The 14,838-nt window shown below is 36.7% G+C and overlaps 1 protein-coding gene across 2 annotated transcripts in view; it reads left to right on the top strand.

Annotated features, from left to right (window-relative positions):
- Positions 1 to 13,887, top strand: part of LOC131855914 (protein ABA AND ROS SENSITIVE 1-like) — a 50,545-nt gene extending 36,658 nt beyond the window's left edge. Inside the window, exons 3-4 of one of the 2 annotated variants that reach the window (XM_059209068.1) lie at positions 12,286 to 12,469; positions 13,510 to 13,887. In XM_059209068.1, coding sequence (XP_059065051.1) covers positions 12,286 to 12,469; positions 13,510 to 13,871 — 546 coding nt within the window. In that variant the 3' untranslated portion in view covers positions 13,872 to 13,887. The remainder of the gene's footprint in view (positions 1 to 12,285; positions 12,470 to 13,509) is intronic. The other variant, XM_059209069.1, reaches the window with a different exon arrangement.
- The last annotated feature ends 951 nt before the right edge of the window (positions 13,888 to 14,838 follow it).

Genomic DNA, 14,838 nt, shown 5'->3' with positions numbered 1-14,838 from the left:
ATTTTATAGATCTCTCTTATGTCAAAAATCCCAAAAAGGTGAAAAATTTCAAAAAATAAAAAATTAGAAAATGGAGTGGCGTCACCAAAATGAGCAGGAAGTTGATATCCTTCAACTTTGGTGGAGATTGAATGCGCAGCTGCATCCGCGTAGCTTGTCAGAGTTTGTAAGGCCGGGACAATGTAGAATCCATGAGACGAATGAACATGATGAAATGCATTGCTTGACATTCTTGTCAAGGATAGAATTGGTTCTACAAGGAAAGATCTTCTTTTGGGATGCTCTCAAGCCAGAGTTGTGCATAATGCCTAATGATGATATCCATGGAAATGATTCTTTCTCAAGATTCAAGTTGAGAGTTCAGGAACAGATTGAGATGGGTAATGTACAATTTGAAGGCGTGTTGCTTCCCTGTTGGTGTCGGATTCACAATGCACCTCACTCAGAATTCACTTGTTTAATATGTGAAGAAGCTATCAACCAAGTTAGATGCCAATTCGGATTGCCAATCCCATCGAGAGAAGAGTGTATTGTGGATAGATCTTGGAGTGCATACCTTGCAGAAATAGAGTATAGAAGAACACAAACACAAGGCATCGCTACATCATCCGATAGTGAAGGAAGCTATTTGCAAGTCGATGATACAAGTCCACCCAATGATCCATGCATTGCAGTGGATAACTTTCCATATCTTGCACCAAAGGAGGAGTCTGTTGAGGAGGAAAATATCCAAGTTGAAGAAACAGTGACAAGTGATGATCAAGATGTTAGTCCGACAATCAAGGAAGATAATGATTCGCATCCATTGCAAAAGGTAGAGTTCCTTGATGATTTATCACTCTCGATACAAGAGGAGATTATTGAGAAGGAAATGCAAGAAGTTTCAAGTAGCAGTCGTGAAGGAGAGAAAAATCATACGGAAATATTGAGCGAAGAACTACAAGTTATCACAAGTGAGCCCAGATATGAAGAACAATTCGAGGGGGCGCTGAAAGGTCTTAAGGAAAAAGTACAAGAGGAGTCATTGCTGACATTGTTCCAGGACAAGCAAGTTACTGTGAATGGCATGATTCATCACCAACTTCGACCTCCCGAGGTATTGTTGAATGGGTTGCAAGGAGATAGTATGGATGAGCATTTAGTTTTGCAAGAAGAAGACTTGAATGAAGAATGTCAAGCCATCAAGAAGGAAGAGACCTCCAACATTATTGAGATAGATCCAGAGGATGATGAACAATTCAATGGGACGCTACCACTTGAGATCATATACTAGAAGTGAATTGAGGAAATTTTTGAAGATCAACTTATCAAGGAGAATCTCATTTTTGAGGACATGCTTATGGAGTTTCATAAAGATGCGTGGTTTGTGCAAGATATTGAACCTGTTGTTACCATGGAATTGAAGAGTGATGAGCAATTCGAGGTTGCGCTACTTCCAGTCCTTAGGACGCAAGGAGAACCAGTGAGTGAAGATTTGCATATCAAAAATGCAAGTGGAATGATCCATCACCAATGGCGACCTCCTGATGTAACTGCCAGTCTCTTGTTTGATGAGGAACTGATGAATGCCGAGCGAGAATTCCTACCTGAGCATGAAAATCCCCAGGTTGTCTCTTTCCTTAATCCTAGCTTTGAAAGTTTTTATGATTTTGATTATGGGGGTTTTGGGAAAACAACTTGCATTTGGGTAGATCATGGACCTAATGAATTACCCCAATTGATCATTTTGAATAGAGTTTTGATTGAATATGAGACTTGCATTGTGAGAGCTTACATTTCCATATTCAAGGATGAATTTGCTCGTTTGAGAACCATCACCATTGCCATGCTCCTGTTGCATATCCCGAGAAACCATGCAAGGTCATATACATGTCATTTCTTTGAGTTGTGCTCGTTCTAGGAGTTTTGTATATAGTTGGAGTAGGTTTTCTTTTCCTGCATAGCTTAGAGGTTTTGTTGAGCTAGGTTGTTAATTTGCCTTGGGTCATCTGACTCAAGATCCTTTAGTGGCTCAAGTCGTTTAGTTTGCTTTAGTTAGTCGTTTTGCTTAGATTAGGTGTCCTAAGTGGGAACCTCTATTTGTGAGGTGGGTGTTGTGTTGTCTTCTCGCATGCTAGTAAGATTTTGGATCTTATGTTCGGTCCATTTCTTAGGTATCTATTCATGAAGTGCTTTTGAATCCAAGGTTGTTCCTCTCTAGCTTCGTCATTTGGTTAGGACTTGTACTTGACTTGGAAGAAAATCACTTATTGTGTCTGGATATCGACATCTTTCGATTACTATATTTTACACACTTAATTGTTTGCTCTTAGTCATTGTGGTTTCTTAGGTGAAGTTGTGGCCAGTGAAAAATCTAAAATCCTGCTTCAGCGCCACTGTAATTCTCAAACCCAAGTGAGCTTCATTGCTTACGTGCCAAACTGCAAGTGTGGAAGATATGAGAACGAAAAGAGAAAATTCAAGAGAAAAGAGAAAGATGAAATGAAAAAATATTAGAATGTTTGGGCTATGGGAACATGCGAGTAAGTCCATTGGGGCTATAGACGCCTGGCTGGCAGTGGAGCAATATTTGTGAGATTACAACGATAACCTCGTTGGGGCTATAGACTTCTGATTGGCAATGAGGCTCTATCCAGGATGCTTATGAAGTTAGGATAAATCAAGTAGCTAGTCACGATGGATTCTAAGGGTTGCAATGTCCTCATGAGCCAGAATGAATGCATTTGCACACACATGAGTAATCAAAGACTAGGTACCTTGGTCTGGTTCGGGTACAAAGTTTCATTACCACATTCCTGTCACTCTCAAAATGCATGGCCACTGCCAAGAACATTGCGACAATGTTTGAATTGGCTTTGCTGCGGTCTTCATTCAAAATGTAATCATCCCTGAGGCTTTTCATGACCGCCCTGATGACCAGGGGATTCGGAAAGACTAGGATGCCTTTCAATCTTTCCTCCTTAATTTCTCCTACAAAAGCCATTTGCCGCTTGAGCCCTATTAATCTTAGCGGAGTATCCATAGGAGCTTCAAGAATTTCAGATAGCCAAGAACTCAAACAAGTCATTACTTAAATAAAGCTAGAATTAAAAGGCACCGAGAAATACAACTCATCATGCACGAAGAGGGTTGATAATCACTAAAGGATGTCAGAGGACGAAGGGTCAAGATGCAATTGAAGCAATCTCCAGGGTTAAGGTAATACATACCGCCACCTCTAAATGAGCGGGTTACTTAGCAATTGCTGGCTATCGCAGTAAGGGAAGTCAAATCAACATTACAAGTGTGCCGCCAAGTTGGCTCCAATCGAGGGATATTGCTGACAAAAGATGTCTTGAAAAAATAGTGGCTACCCCTACAAATATGGCGAAAAGCCAAAGATAAATATGGCCAAAATCATTTCTACAAAAAAAAATAATTCTAACTCTTAAAGCACTATAATCTTTTATTCCTATTGGTGTACAATATGTCTATATGAATATTAATACATATACATCCATGCACATATATATATATCTATATATATGTATGTTTGTATAAATATACATATCCATATATGCATATGTATACCAATAGACGTAAAATCTTATAAGGCTCTGAGATAAGATCTTGAGAAGAAAATATATGAAAATTAGCATTCCTTGAAAATGTCCAGAGATCCACAAATATAATATGAAAGATTGAAAGAGGCTCGCTTAGCTACCCAAGCAAAGAGTGATGCTTGGAACTCATCCTACCACCTTCGATCTAGGATAAGCCCCCAAAGGCTGAAGAGACTACCCATCTTTAGAGGGAGGGGGATGCCACAATCAAGAAAAAGACCCTGGGGGAACCCTAAGCCAAGCTAATTAAGACCAGAAGCCAAGGATTTCCAACCCATCAACTAATACAGAGTAGGAGGGTTCCCTCTTAACTAATGACCCGCCCGTTAGCTCCTGCATTAGCTAATTCATCTGCCCTAGAGTTACCTTCTCTAAAGATATGGTTGAAGGTCGTTTTCTTGAAATCTCTAAGGAGACCGAGAGCTCTAGACAAGAGCGCATTCAACTTCCAATCATGCAGAGAACCTTTTCTAAGGCCATTGATAATAATGGCCGAGTCTCCTTCAATGGCGAGTTTGCGAATACCCCTATTTTGACATAGGAGGAGACCTTCAATTAAGGCTAGGATTTCAGCTTTGTTATTGGATTCAAACCCTATAGGTTTGGCTAACTTAACCAGTTCCCTGCCAACCTCATCATGCAGACAACATCCAATACCTGCAGGACCTGGATTCCCACGGGAGGCTCCATCAAAGTTAAGCTTGGCCCAACCTCTTTTTGCGAAAATCATGTTCTGGGCTTGATTGTTCATCTTTCAAACTCCAATCTTCTTTGGGAGGCAAATATAGACCACTCTCCTTGCATCTCCACCAAGATCCTGACCTTATCTAAGGAGAAAATGAGTGTTTTCAAGAATTTCGCTCTGGACCCTTTGGAAGGGTCAGGAGCGAAATTCATGATTAAGCTAAGATTCTTCATCCCGTCCATCTTTAATCACTCCCTTAAGGCACAAAACATGTCTAACACTTCCATACTTGCCTTAGAAACTAAGAATTTGGTCTTAACAAGGGGATGAAGAATCTTCCTTCCATCCCAATCAAGTCAATCCACCATCCAACTGGCACCAGGCAAGGTTAAACTAGGCCTTAAGGCCAAAAAGAAGGCTAAATGGAGGATTTCGCTCTGGACCCTTTGGAAGGGTGAGGAGCGAAATTCTCCTCCCAGGTTGATTTTCACCATTTCAAAGTCTTACACCTCCTTTCAAAACCGTGTCAACTATGCCTCAAAAGTCAACAACTTTGGTCATATCCTTGAGCAAAGTGGAGGAAAAGTGGATTTCGCTCTGGACCCTTAGGTCAAAAACCATATTTTCAAACATCTTCAATCACTTCCTAGGGCTGGAATGTGTCTATTCGCCCTTACCATGTCCAAGGAATCAAGGTTTCCAGTGCAAACAAGGAGAAAAAAGGTGACTTCAAAGAATTTCGCTCTAGACCCGTTGGAAGGGTCAGGAGCGAAATTCATGTTTTAGGTTGATTTCATACCTCTTTCCTACTCAATTCACCTTCAAACTTGGTTAAATTCACCTCTCTTTATCACCATGATGTCTACTTGCCACTTTGAAACAAGACCTTTCCAATGCCTTGGGCAAAAACAGAGGGCTAGATGAGGATTTCGCCCTAGACCCTTTGGAAGGGTCATGAGCGAATTTCCTCCTCCAGGCATAATTTTCATCTTTTTGTCGTTTCAAACTTTCTTCCTATGCAAAAAATGCATCCTAGTCCTCCATCCCATGCAATAACAGTTTCAAACTTGGTCAAGACAAGGAGCAGAGCAGAGGAGTATGAATTTCGCCCTGGACCCTTTGGAAGGGTTAGGAGCGAATTTCATGGTTTTGGCTCATTTTATACCTCAAACCTCCTTTTCTTGTCTAGGATATAACTTTTCAATACTTCTTCAATCATCATCAAGGGAATTGGCTCATCAATTCTTGAAATCGCCTCCTGAATCTCCCCTTGGCCACTGACTTTGCTTAATCGACTCTGACCTGGAGGAAAACATGACTCTGACCTACCCTGACCTGAGACCTTTCATCTCTTTCGCCCGATCTATCCCTCTTCATTCTCCTGAAAGGTAAAACCTTTCTAAGACAACCCTAGGGCTCAAGGCAGACAACAAATGACTTACTAAACCCAGGCTTCACTCAGCTTTGAACGAAACCCTAATCTACCCAGCCCAAGCGACCACTCACTCACTCAAAACACTTAGCAAGCAGAGAAAAAACCTAGCTAAGGGAAAGCAAAACCCAAGAAAAAGAGGGGGTCCCATCCTAATGGGGCGATGTGTGAAATGGTCACAACAAGGGGTACAGGAGGAAATCCTTAGTGCGATAGAAGCATTATTTGCAAAGAAACTCAATGATGAAGGAATAACTGTGAACTCCCTGAAATCTTAGTTGCATGATTTCTTCTTCGTAGGTTCATTCCCTAAGGAACATTTTGCAAATGTTTCTTCATTCTCCGGTATGATGAAGAAGACGAAGGAAGTCATGGCGGAGTGGGAAAGCTTCTTTTCCAAGAGCGAGGAAGAAATTGCCTTGATGGAGTTCAACATTGAAAATGTGCCAAGTGTCTCCATCGGAGAACTGGAGGTTGTCGTTGACAGATTCATTGCGTACGCCATAAATGAACGGGATAATGTTCGTGCATTTTTGGACGAAAGTCTTTTGGTTGAATAGTAGTGGCGTACTTATTGTTGAAGGAATTTTGACTAAGCGTGGGTCCAGTCAATGCATGTCACCATCAGATAAGGAATCTTCTTGCATGTCGCCGTCACAAGGAGAATGATGGGCATTTATGTCGGTTATATTCTGAGCATAATCAACATCATGGGGCACATTTAATGTGCTAGTGGGCACTATTTTAGGCTCTTTAAATTAATTGTACATAGGCATAATGGGTTATTAATTGTCGATTCCCACCTTGTTGCACCTTGAGTGGGGAATGTTTAGGGCAAACCCTAACTAGGGTTTTGCATGTAATCATGGCTTGAGGCCTATATAAGGGGGTGACCCCCTCATTTGTAAGGGAGGAGAGATTATTGTTTGAGATTGTTGCATCAGGATTGTGAAGTAGCCAACTTAATGCATTGTTCAATTTGATGGTGTATTCTTGTTCTACTTTGGCAATCTGCATGGTCTTGCTCTCTTCAATTAGATTAGATTTGCTTATGAGTTGTTAGAAGAACTGGATTTGATAGGAGAACTTGTTGCAGAATCCGAGCTCATACTATTGGTTTGCAGTTGATTGTTGTATGCTGTGCAAAGTTAGCCTGAGCTTGTTGATGTGTGTGCGTTTAACTTTGGTCATCAGTAGAGATTGTTTGATCCGATTGTCTGTATTGATGATTTGAAAAGCCTCCACGCACCCTTTGAAGATTGCACTGCCTTCGTGTAGTTGTGCTTTGCTGGCGAAACGAAGAGTGGTTTGATTTTGCATAAGCAATCCCATCTCTTGTTCTTAGGATTAAGTTAGTTTTAGCATAGATTTTCTCTACCCTATTCGTATTTCCTTTCGGCATAATTCAAAACCCAAAAGATCCAAAACCAGAACTTTCATTGCAAATCATCCGTACAAAAATCCTTGAGCTTACATAAGTCTTCTCCAATTGAACACGCGTAAGGCCCCTTGGGTTATCAGCAAACCCATCAAACATCTTAGTCACGTCCATGCACTAAAGGAACCTTGGAATTAGTTGTTTGAACTTTAAGAAATCCTAGCATACAGACTAATCTTGATCAAGAGAGGATAAGGTGACCGTTGGTGACTTTATTCTGTGTTGAACGCTGTCATAAAAAACACGTCAACAGATACCACTCCTCGTGATATTCACATAGGTAGGAGAGGGAATCTAGTTCCTTGTTCCGTACATCCTTTGCCGCATCCGCTCCATATTCAAGAAGTGCATGTTCATGTCTATGATCCCCTTCCATCTAGATGACAATTTGGATTCTGGATAGAATCCCTCTTGGACAATCTTCAATTGCTCCTTCCGAACTCCAATTCTGGATTTTGACATTGTACCTGTATGAAGCTGGAAGTCAATAACTTAGGAAAATCTTCCTGATTGCTATTTTCAGAATTAGATAAGTTCTGATTTTTAATTATTTAGACTTTTTGTAGGAATGGAAATCAGGAATTTTATCTACATTTCTAAGGAATTCTGAAAATAGAACATAAATTGATAAGAATAGGGTCAAAACCCTCACAAAACCTCAAGAAATCATCATTTTCATACTTAACTAAGTCTGAAGACATTAGTGTACTCAGAAAATTTATCAAAATTAAGGTTCAAAGGAGTATACCAAATCTGGAAATGTCTTAGTAAAGATGTGAAAAGTCTGATTTTCACTTAAAAAATGTCTTTAGACACCTTTCCGAGCTCACTAATGGCTGCCAATAAGTCTGAAGACAGCCTGCAACACCTAAAATCGATCACTTAAACAATGTTGCAGCCATGTAGAATACAAATGTATGATAAAAACTATCTTCCTAAGGTCAAAACAATCAAATCCAGGCAAGAATGGAGGGCTGATAAAAGAAAATCAGTTTGAAGACAAGTCTGAAAAATGAGATTTCAGACTTACCCACACCTCAAACAACGATGATAAAGCCAGGAAATGACCTTAAAATGTCATAAAAATGGCTTCCTCCAAACTTGCTCCAATGGCCTTCAAAAAATATCACCCTGGTCTGATTGGGCAGAAAATGATCTTGAATTTGCAAACTTTAGCTGCAATGGTGTCACAATGATGCTTCACAAAAAAATCGCCTAGCTGGAAAAGTCATCAAAATCAACCCACTTAGACACAACACTCAGCAAACGTAATAATATTTTAATGCCGACCACCCACTTTTAAATTTGTTTTCCCCTTGAGTTTTCACCACACAAGCAATGTGGGATAAAACTTTGCTTTTATAACTTGCCTGGGAAAATCGACTTGCTTCTAGAAAGTGCTTTATAATTAGTTATTATTGCAAGTCATTTAATAATTGTTTTTTATTTTTAAATAATTGTTAATATTTGCAAAACAATTAAATTTGGGGCCCATTTATTTAAAATTTTCAAAATTTATTCAACTTTTGACCCCTGGGGGAAAATCGCTCCACATTTGGATTAAAAAATCCAAATGAAACTTATTAAAAATGTTAAAATTGCTCTCTAGGGAAAAATCGCCCCACTTTGGGATAAAAATCCCAATCAAAATTCATCACATTTGCACAAAAATGTCTCCAAGGGAAAATTGCCATCCATCTGGAGTCAAAATTCGATTCATTTTCATTACTTAAGTCTCAAAAATCATCTTGGGGGAAAATGGACCCCTATTTGGATAGTCATCCAGATCAAAATCTCATTAAAACTACCTTGGGAAAATTTGGCCTAAATCAGGAATAGTTATCTGCATAAAACTTCTCAAAATTTGATCATTAATTGCCTTGGTGGAAAATCGATCTGCATCAGGAACATGAATTTCAAAGTCATCTGCACTGTAGGGGAAAAATGTTTATCCTCCCTGGTGGAATCGCCCTGCATCAGGAATCTAAATGGGGGAAAAATGGGGTCCATCAGAAATCTAGTGGAAATTCTTTTTCGATCAGGATTTTGAGTGGGAGAAAATCATGGGTCATCGGAAATATGGGAGAAAAGCACCTCCCATCAGGAATTTTCATGTTTAGACCCTTAAAACATGGATTTTAATCAAGAATTTTACGATTTAACCACTCAAAACCATATGGAGACATCAAATTTTCAATAAAACGCATCGGATTTAAGCAAATTCACCAAAATTTGAGCCAGACAAAAGGAATTTCATTGGTATAGAGTGCGAATTTAACTTGGATAACCTCCCAGGAGCGGGAAAACAACCCCTAAAGGACCTTGAAACTCTCAAAGACCAAAATATTACCGACTTGAACATTTAAAACTCCTCTACACTCAAAGGGGGTGTACACTTGGACAAAATTTAGGATCTCTACAACATCTAACATTTCTACGCACTTGATCCTATACAAAATTTCAAAACCCTAATAGTAATTAGGCATGATCACATTTCAAAACTTGAGATTCGGGCATGAAAGCTCAAAATTGCTAGCCAAGCTGCCAAAACCTTAAACTAATAGGACGCGGAGAGCTAGAAGAGGGGGTCCCCGTTTGCAATGGAGCGATGTGTGAAAAGGTCAAAAGAAGTTCCCCTACTCATATGATCATGTAGGGTACCCTTGTACAGCAGTTCCCCTTGTCATGTAGGGTGCCCTCGTACAACAGTTCCCACTATCATGTAGGGTGCCCTTGTACAACAGTTCCTGTACAGCAGCTCCCCCTATCACAATTCCAATCAATGATTAAATGTACAAATTATGATAGTAATTGATATTTGCCAAGCCCATTCCTCAGATTGATTTTCACAGTGTCATTAAGAATATTGTATTGTGTTTTATTGTTAGTCACTATTTTATTTTATTTATATTTTATTATATGTCATTTCAATATTGTATTGCATTGATACTATTTAACCATATTGTATCAGATTCTAGTATCATTATCTTGTATCACATTAATAATATTAACTGTGTATCACATTATATTAGCAGCACCTTATTATATTATCATATTGTAATATACTAACTGTATTATTGTATTAACCATATCAATTTTATATTAGTAGTATTAATTGCATTAACCAAAATCAAGTTGTATTAATAATGTGAAACACCAACGTATGAATTCACCCTTATACTCGTACCTTAATGTTTCCTGGGCAGTATGACTGCAGACTACCTGCAGACTACCTTTTTCTCTGCCCATCTTCCAATCACCTTCTCTCCCGTATTCCTCTTATTTTCTTTCCATGTGTTCCATCTTGCCTACGTAGGAGAGGGTGTCATTGGTATTTATGATCGACTGGCTGTGCCTACTCCCAAAGGGACCCGATCCTATTACGTGCCTCACTAAGATTTATGGGTCACGTCTATTCCTTCTAAATACAGATTGGTGCAAGAATATTAATAAGAACATTAGTAACAAACATGGACATTGGTAACAAATAAACAAGGATATTAGTTAATAAATTTTGGATAAATTTGTAAGTAATACAATATTAATTATAAACTTTGTAAATTTGCAATATATATTTAGTTAATAATAAATTGTGGATAATTCTTTAACATTAGTTTGGGAATAATAATAATAATCTTTTCAATAATATAATAATGTATTGAAATGATTAAAGTAATTCATAAAATGAACAAATATATATATAAAATATATAAATGAACACAATATATGGTACATTACAGATACTTTATAGACTAATGTACTGTCTGCATCTCAAAGAGCAAATCCCCACCTGTATAATCTCGGTTTCCTTGAGAAGCATTGTCAAAATTCAGTTTTATGAAAATCTCTTAAGGGGGAACACAGATTTTGCTCTGGGTATCACCAGCATACTGTCTTGCTTTTTACCCTAATGCTTGAATGAGGTGACAAGGGTTTTATTCTATTGTCAATGACATTTAAATTTATTTGAGACTTCTCCGATTTTATTCATTCTATATTTTTGATGAACGATTCTTTTTTATATTGCACAATGTCTTTCAATAAATCAATAAAATGATTTGCTTGTTTAGTAATTTTGGACAATAGATAGAAGAATTACTGAGAACATATACATGTTGATGGTCTCAGCTCTTTTGGTAAGCCTTCTTATTATTCTTTTTCAAAAGGCTTTCTTTGTTATTTATATTTTCATAGTTGTTGATAGCAAGTGGTGGGTGCAGAAGAGGTTAAAAATCCAAGCAGGTGGTTTTCTATTCTTAAAACGGTTTTTCATTCTGTTCTATACATTTTTCATAAAATATTTCATTGCACTTGCAATATTGTTTTCACTTATCAGGTGAATACAGTTTTTATGAAGAAAACGCATGTTATTCTGACCTAATCAGTAGGATATCCTGGTGGCGTAGAAGTCTAAAAATGAATTCCTGCATGTTGACTCATGATGGAAAATATTTATTCAGTTTGTGAAACTTTTTCAGTTTGAAATTAGCACACATCCAAGAGACCCAACTGCATTTATCGACATTGCAGGTGCTAGTTAAATAGGCCCTGGTAAGCCCTTCTCTAAGCGGTCAACTATGATGAGAGCGAAAAATTGTGAATATATAAACTGAATCTGTTGTCTCTCGAATAATATAATGAGTCTATAATCTGTTCTTTTTTCCTTGGAATGATATTAAACCATTATTTTTAATATTCACAAGGGTGATGTAATGCTTGTTAGCTTGAGCTTAAAAAACAAAACCTTGAGAAGCAAAAGAATCCAATCTACTAAGGGCCTTGATGGATTAACACAAATTTAAATGGGTGATATGGTCAAGGCAACCATGATGAAGGATTATTGATTTTAATTGCCAATTAGTTTAGTGTAATGAAAAATGGTTTCTTGTGAATAGCATTAGATTCGTTATTTAATTATTGTAGATGCAAGTTAAGAACTTTTATTATATCTGTTCTTTTGGAGCCTGGGTATGTAATGTGTATAAAAGACTGTCACCAATCGGTGTTTCATGAGATAATGTTTAATCAGTAAGGTTGTGAACTTTTTAATAATGTTTAATCAGTAAGGTTGTGAACTTTTTACCTTCATGTGCAGGTGAGCTGATAGAACGTGTTGTACACATTGCAGGCTGTGGAAGACATTAAAGCCCGTGCTGCAAAATCTAAAACTGTCAATAATTCAAAATCCACAAAAACTGATGCTGGCAATACTGAGATTCAGCTGTCGTCCTCTGTTCCTGCACAGACTCGGCCAGCATCATCTCTTCCTACCAGCTTTTTTGATGAACCTGATGCCAAACGTCAAAATCGAGGTGAGCAACTTGCTTTCATAGCTTTTTATGATTTTCTATGTTGACAATGCTTACTATTTAATACCAAGAGGCATTCTACAATGGTAGCAAGGGGTGAAGTATAATGGCATGAGTGTGTTAATGTTAACTTCTACCTCTTAGCTTAAATTTGACTACCATTCACATGTCAAAATATTAATATTAATTATAAACTTAATCTTTTTTAAATAAACACCATATAAAACAATATATACCCTCATCAAAATTATAAGTTTTAGATAGATATATAAATATAAAATAAAAATAAAGATATTTAAAAAAAACTACCATTTCATAATTACAATATTCTTTTTAAAAAATATATATTTTATAAATTTTTATATTCAATAATTTTCTTAGTAATGATAAGCAATTTAAAATTTAAATATAAACTAAAATAAAATAATTCTAAGGTAAATAAAATAGTTTCAATTGAAATTTCTTTAGATAGATGCATAAAATAAAAATATCTATACTAGTTTTAATAACTTGTTGCACTGTATGACTGATGACATATGCAGCAGTTTTTACACAACACGATATAGTTTTCAAGCATGGGTTAGAATCATAACTGATTGTATCAGTCTGTCTATATCTATAATAATAACTTGTTTGTTTACAGAACTATAACCTATAATGCTTTACTGTACTCTGATGCATTGAGTACTGTAAAATATATTACTTCTATGTTTGGTAGCTGTCTTTTTCTTCGGGCATTTTTGTTATCTTCAGTTTTGGTTGGTTTCTGAACTTCAGAAGAGATAATATTCAGTAGAATATGTTACACTTATCTTGGTTTGTCATTCTTTTGGATTTTACTTTGTAGAACTGAAAACTTTTAAAATCTTTTGGTTAAAGTATATTCTAGCCATAGTACTTTCCTCAAAATGAATGAAACATTTGCAAGTATTTTAAAATTATCCTATTGCTCTTTTGAGAATTATTCTGACTTCAGAAACTGTATTTATAAAGTCATATTTTTATATCCTGTATTGGGCTTTGATAGTTTGAAAGTCTGCCAGGTTCTACATATACCGGAGATATTAAGACTGACAACAGGATTTTGGCAACTACAGAATCACAGGAAGAGGCTAGCAATTCTACTACCTTGGCAAAGAATTTGAAGAAAATGACTTCAGAAACAGTTCCATCTAAGACAACAATTGTCTCAACGAAGGAGAAGAAACATCCTTCAGATGTGTCAGAAATGAATGAAAAAGAAATTGAAAATTTTCCATCTGTTCATCCAGTGCATGCTTCCAATCTAACAGAAGAATCAGAAGCGAATCAAATGAAAGGGTCTCTTCCAGAAGGATTTTTTGACAACAAGGATGCAGATCTGCGTGCAAGAGGATTAGAGCCTGTTAAATATGATATCAAGTAAGGTCTTTTTGCTTTCTTCAACTTCTTGAATTCAGTATATAATATCATTTCTTGTAAAAAACATAATTTTTGTTATGCTTGTAACTTCTATAACCTTTTAAGTTTCTTATTATTGAGTTGGAATTTGGACTAGGAATGAGCAAACTTTCCATTCAACATTGATATTAACTCAGGAGAAATGTAATGTCCTGTTCTAGAATCTCCTTATTTTTGCTTTAAATAAATATCCCACTCTCACAATAGGTCTTGCAAATATTAGTTTATCCTCATACTATACTTTTGGATATACATTTCAGATTTAAAATTTATAATATTTTATCAAAATATAAACTTATTTTTGAATATCTGCTGTAATTTGTATCTATTTCTTTTGTATAAAGGTCTTGAAATATTTTTGTTAAAGCAATTCATACTCAATGTATAATTTTTTAAAGTAGTTCATAGTCCATGTAGGAAAATAAATGATCATATCTGCTGAATTGTCCTTCCTTCCCTTTGATTTATCTTCTTATTATACCTCTTTCCTTCGAGGGTCATAACCGTTTGGGCCCCTCTTGACTTTTAGTTGATTAATTATTATTTATTCTTTGTTTTGAGAAATCACAGCTATAAAAGCAATCACTTTATTATAATATCTAATTGTGGATCACCTGCCTTCTTAACGACTGTCTAGTATTGATTCGCATTTATAATTGATTTTGTTAATATTTAATAGGGAACGTTTATGTGAGGGCATGATAGTCCACCCTTCCCAATATTGCTCATCCTGAAGCAATTTAAATTGGGATGATAAAAATTGTTTGCTCCTTCCCATGTGGCATCTTGCATAGGTAGATTTTTCTGCTTAACCAAACATTTCAGAATAACTTTATTTCTTAGCCTTTTTTCTCTCATGTCAATGATTGCTTCTAGTTCCAAAATTATTTTACCCTCATCATCAAGTGGCGGTAATTTAGAATAGGGTATGA

The sequence above is a fragment of the Cryptomeria japonica genome, chromosome 7, assembly GCF_030272615.1.
Source record: "Cryptomeria japonica chromosome 7, Sugi_1.0, whole genome shotgun sequence".
NCBI lineage: Eukaryota > Viridiplantae > Streptophyta > Pinopsida > Cupressales > Cupressaceae > Cryptomeria > Cryptomeria japonica.
Note: the sequence above shows the minus strand (reverse complement) of the source record. Positions and strands in the feature narration are given on the sequence as shown.